The 6,000-nt window shown below is 31.6% G+C and overlaps 1 protein-coding gene across 1 annotated transcript in view; it reads left to right on the top strand.

Moving 5' to 3' along the window:
* The first annotated feature begins 3,124 nt into the window (after window positions 1-3,124).
* The window catches only part of LOC123661111 (actin-histidine N-methyltransferase), a 34,540-nt gene continuing 31,664 nt past the window's right edge, over window positions 3,125-6,000 (top strand). Inside the window, exons 1-4 of the mRNA XM_045596108.1 lie at window positions 3,125-3,590; window positions 3,700-3,921; window positions 4,147-4,235; window positions 4,325-4,464. Of these exons, the coding sequence (XP_045452064.1) occupies window positions 3,287-3,590; window positions 3,700-3,921; window positions 4,147-4,235; window positions 4,325-4,464 (755 nt within the window). The 5' untranslated portion in view covers window positions 3,125-3,286. The remainder of the gene's footprint in view (window positions 3,591-3,699; window positions 3,922-4,146; window positions 4,236-4,324; window positions 4,465-6,000) is intronic.

The raw sequence follows: 6,000 nt of genomic DNA, 5'->3' as shown, positions 1-6,000 counted from the left end.
CAATTTAGTATAAATTAGTAGTTTTTTTTATAAAACCTCTCTATACACAACACCTTTAGTTTTATTTTCAGGCTGGAGTATAAATAACCTGTCAGGCGAACTTATAGCTGCTGTTTGTTTTAAATAAACTATCAACCCCAAATTAAACCCCCCTTATGTGGTGAAATATTGCAAAATCCGTTCTTAGCGGACATTTACTAACTATAATCTACCTCCCTGCCAAATTTTATCTTTGTCCATCCTGGATGGATGGACCATCCATCGGTTTTTGAGTTCTAGTGATGAGTGAGTCAGTGACCTTTCTCTTTTATATATATAGAAGCATTATTTGGACACCTTCTCACCATCTATAGAGCATACATTTTAAATTTCAAGTCTCTTACTTCAAAAACATGGGACTTTCATACAAATTTTCAACCCCCATTTTATCCTCTTAGGGATCGAGTTTCGTAAAATCCGTTCTTAGCGGACATTTACTAACTATAATCTACCTCCCTGCCAAATTTTATCTTTGTCCATCCTGGATGGATGGACCATCCAGCGGTTTTTGAGTTCTCGTGATGAGTGAGTCAGTGACCTTTCTCTTTTATATATATAGAAGCATTATTTGGACACCTTCTCACCATCTATAGAGCATACATTTTAAATTTCAAGTCTCTTACTTCAAAAACATAGGACTTTCATACAAATTTTCAACCCCCATTTTATCCCCTTAGGGATCTAGTATCGTAAAATCCGTTCTAAGCGGATGTCTACACTCTACCAAATTTCAAGTTTATAGCTGTTATAGTTTCGGAGATTTCGAGATGAGTGGGTCAACCTACCATTCCCCGTTTTAACCCCAAAAGGGAGTTAATTTCTAAAGATATATTATTTGAACACCTTTTCGTCATCTATAGAGCATACATTTTAAATTTCAAGTCTCTTACGTCAAAAACATGGGACTCTCATACAAACTTCCAACCCCCATTTTACCCCCTTAGGGGTTGAGTTTCGTAAAATCCGTTCTTAGCGGATGTCTAATTCCTATAAGGAGCCAAATTTCCTGCCAAATTTCAAGTTTGTAGGTGTTATAGTTTCGGAGATTTCGTGATGAATGACCTTTCGCGTTTATATATATTATAGATAGATTATAGATAGATGTATAGATTATTTAATCATTTAATTTTTTTCTTGTCCAACACAACACTATTGTTAATGTTAGGTGAAGGTTCCCAAATAAAATAAAATAAAAATTATGTTATACAGTCGCTCCAGGGACACCTATACTTTCTTTCAATTAGTTTTAATTATAACATGCTACAAATATCATAGGTCTATCTAGGTATTTAATAAAACTTTGCAGATAGCCTGGAAAAAAGAATCGGCTTAAACTTTCGGTCTTGTTTTCATTGCTTTTGCAAAAGATCTAACAATTTTTGGAGAAAATATGTATGAACATATGTAAAATTTATCAACATAATTGACCTTTGAAAACATTTCAAGATCGGCAGTGCACAAAATTAAATAATTTCTCTTGTGAGTACAGATACTAAGATACTCCTTTTTACTTTAGTCTGCTAAAGGAAGAAAATGTAATCTTATCGATATATATCTTATCTTCACTTATATCTTTATTTCATTGTTCAACATATATACGAGCTAAAGAAAATTTTCGATATACATTTAAAACAATATACGATTTACATAATTGAAAAAAAAAAAACATCCTAAGACTGACGAATCTATAGAACTACTCTCACATGAGTGTGAGGTGAAAATTCATCCACTATATTAACACATTTTTTTTAATTAGTTATAAGAAGTCTGTGTGCTTGTACAATTTTTAGATTTATAGCATGAGAGTAAGTTTTTGCGGGAAAACCGAACGACAGCAGAAAATTTCGAAAAAAATGTGGAGTAGCCCGACTGGGATAGTAAGCAGTCGGATCAATTTCTAGACCCTTATTTAAGAGGTTGGAGGTTAAAGTTCAAAGTTATAAGATTTTTTTTTGTTGTTTGTGTACCAAGAGTACAACTTTGTTATTAGCTTATATGATGAATTTCAGCTTCTTAGGAATTTAGGAAGTACCAAAGAATTTTGTTTACTAAGTAGTACCAATTATCCAATAAAGTTTAAACTTAGATGAAAAAGTAAATTTTTAAATTATTTATTTTCAATCGATATTATAATTTGATGATTGTGCATAAATCATTACGTAAATTCTCTCTCTCTCTCTCTCTCTTTCTATCTTTAATAATTTATAGGTATTTCCCTTTCAACTTCCGTTCTCCTCACCCAATCACACTCTTCCTATTTCTAACACTCTCGTCACGCATTCACCAGCTTACTCCCCAAGTCAAGCGTGCGTAAAGAAGTTTTACTTTAAATAATTGTGTTTGCTCGCAAACGAAAAAAAACCGACTTTAATTACATCGACGAGTAATACAACGTAGATCGACGAAAAAAATGGTCAAGTAACTACGCGTTATCAAAGATTACTCAAAAAGTAGTTATCAGATCTCAATAAAATTTATATGTGACCACATGACAAACATCAGCTTTCGATTAAATTAAAAATTATTAATATCGGTACACCCAGTAAAAAGTTATTGCGGATTTTCAAGAAGTTCCCTCGATTTCTCTGGGATCCCATCATCAGATCCTGGTTTTCTTATCATAGTATTAAACTTGGGATACCTCCTTTCCAACAAAAAAAGAATTATCAAAATCGGTACATCCAGTAGAAACTTATGCGGTAGGTTATATACAACGTAGGTCGACGAAAAAAGCGTTAAGTAAAAACGCATTATTAGATATAACTCGAAAAGTAGTTGTTAGATCTCAAATAAATTTAAATGGGACCAATTGACACACAACACCTTTCGATTAAAAAAAAAATTGTCGAAATCGGTCCACACGGTCAAAAGTTCTGATGTAACATACATAAAAAAAATATAGTCGAATTGAGAACCTCCTCCTTTTTTGGAAGTAGGTTAAAAATCGATTTAAACGCGTAATTTAAATAACCGATTTAAAATCGATTATGAGAAAAAAATAATCGATTTTATTTAAATCGATTATGAGAAAAAAATAATCGATTTAAATAAAATCGATTATTTTATCACAACCTATTTCATGTTAGTTTTTAAATTGTCAAAGTTGACGTAGTGTCATTTTTCATAGAAATTTACTATTTTTAGTTTAATTCATTTTCCCACGTTTCCAATTCAGATTTATTCAGACTTGGTTTAACTAATTGTGAGTGTCTTCTGGAACTTAAATTGTAAATAAAATTGAAGAAATATGGGTCGAAAACTTCAATCTAAACAAACTTCGAAGAAACGAAATTCAAAGGAAGGAAACAAATTTATTCAACAAAAGAGAAAAGAACTTTCAAATTTAGTTGATAAAGTACTTAAATTAACAAGCATATTTCAAGCTACAGGTACTGTTTCCAAGAGTTGGGAGCACCATTTACAAATCGAAGGACTAATTAAAGATATTGTAAACATTGAAACGCCAATGACAAAAATTGAAAAAAGTCAGAGAAAATCAAATTTAGAAAAGTATGTTAAATGGTTAGAAGAAAATGGAGCACAGTTTGAAGGTAATGATTATATTCATGCATATATTCTTTGTGTTCATAATTACTGTCTAAACTTTCACATTTTATTTTAATATTAGAATTAATTCACATCATAGTTCTATCATTTCAGGTGTTGCTATTTCTGATTTTGATGGCTATGAGCTTGGTTTGAAAGCAACCAAAGAATTTGGAGAAGGATCACTAATACTGACCATTCCCAGTAAACTAATGATGAGTGAAAAAAACGCAAAAGAGTCAGATCTGTCTGCATTTATTGATATTGATCCTCTTTTACAAAATATGCCAAATATTACTTTAGCTTTGTTTTTACTACTTGAAAAAAGTAATCCAGGTAATGTGAGTTACTAAACTATACAATTTTACAGTAACAAAATACAAATGATAAATTTATAATTCAAATTAATAAGTGTACATATATTATTTACATAATTTCTTAATTAAGTTCATTTTTTGAAAATTTGAATATTTTAAGTCTTATTTGAATTTTTTTTTTAATTAAATAAATTGTAGTTATATTATTATTTTATACTTGCAAAAACCTATTCTAATGTTTCAGATTCCTTTTGGAAACCATATATAGACTTTTTACCTGAGAAATATCCTACAGTATTATATTTTACATCAGACGAGTTAGCTGAGCTACGGGTAAAGTATTCATTCAACACAGACTATATATTTATAGGTTTACTATTACATTGATAATAATTTATTAAAATTTCATTTATTAATTTCAGCCTTCACCTGCATTTGAATCATCATTAAAGTTATACAGGAGTATTGCGAGACAATATGCTTACTTTTACAATAAAATACATACTATAGACATACCTGTTCTAAAGAATTTACAGGAAATATTCACCTTTGAAAATTACCGGTAAGAGAATTTATGTGATAACATTTTAATCTTATTTAGGAATTGTTTGAATATTGTATGAATCACTTCATCCACATTGACAAAACAACAATTACAAAATGTGGTTGTAATATAAAATAGAAGAAACATGCATATCTATCTGCTTTGTATATGTATATCATCATTACAGCCTATATAGTCCACTGCTGGACATAGGCCTCCACAAGTTTACGCCAAAAATAACGTGAACTCATGTGTTTTGCCCATAGTCACCACGCTGGGCAGGCGGGTTGGTGATCATAGTACTGGCTTTGTCACACCGGAGACGCTGCTGCCCGTCTTCGGTCTGTGTATTTCAAAGCCAGCAGTTGGTTTGTTTCCTGAAACCGGTCGGCTTTGTAAGTTCCAAGGTGGTAGCGGAACTGTGTTATCCCTTAGTCGCCTCATACGACACCCACGGGAAGAGAGGGGGTGGCTATATTCTTTAGTACCGTAGCCATGTAGTATGTATGTATAGTATATCTTGTTTTGTGTAAATGAAAATGAATTGCGGAAATCTGTGTACATGCATAATTTCTGAATGATTGCAACAAATTTTTACTATTCTTTTTTGTGATTGTTATTGTCTGGGCAACTTATGACGTCGGGGTCGCCAGTTTTGGGGGAGTGAGGAACATGGTGTAAAGTTCGTCATCCACCATAGAAAAGGGAGGATCCTCCGACAAGACAGGTGTTGTGTCTAGTGGGGTACCCCCCCCCCCCGACGGTTTTTGTCGGGTTCTTGCATATATTTTCAATCTTCGGATAACTTTAATATCGCAATGTAGGATACGTCAGTTCTTAGTTCATATGTTGCGCGATAGATGTCGCTACAGTTTGTATAAAATAAATCAATAAATTCACAAAGAAAACAAAAAAATGGTAAACGTTAGTCATGACATTGCTTATTAAATTAAACAAAATTTCGTCTTAATTATTATTTATTAATTAAATCATAAAACTTACAAGAATTATCATAGAAATTAAAGTCAATTGCACTTGCCACATAATACTGAAGACTAATTAAAATTGCAATAGTTATATACAATACTAAAAATATATTATTCTAATTGACAACAAATTTTCACATCCGAATAGACAAATAGATAGTAGACTTTGCTTCACATTTGTGTCAAAATTTTACTATACATGTTATCAGGTCATTAGTAATACTAGTAATAAATAAGAATTATTTTTAAATTCGTTTTAAGTTTATTTGTCACTAATATGGAAAATGCTGCTATAATCTATTGAAATGGCTTTCTTAAAGTATCCCACATATATTCAGGTGATTCACTTCGCGCACGTGTGTCAATGGGATCAGTTGCATATATATTTGAAGAAGCAATCATAGGACTCTTACTACGAGTACTGCTGTTAATTTTATGACCTTTTCGATTTTCAAAAATTGGTGTTGGAACACATTCGTCTTCCTTAGCGTGTTTCTTTTGGAACATTTTATTCTGTTGCTTCCATTTCAATATTGCGTAAGTAAGTAAGAATAGAATCAGTACTAAA

This window comes from Melitaea cinxia, chromosome 16 (assembly GCF_905220565.1).
Source record: "Melitaea cinxia chromosome 16, ilMelCinx1.1, whole genome shotgun sequence".
NCBI classification, from domain to species: Eukaryota; Metazoa; Arthropoda; class Insecta; order Lepidoptera; family Nymphalidae; genus Melitaea; species Melitaea cinxia.
This window is presented reverse-complemented; position numbering and strand designations above follow the sequence as displayed.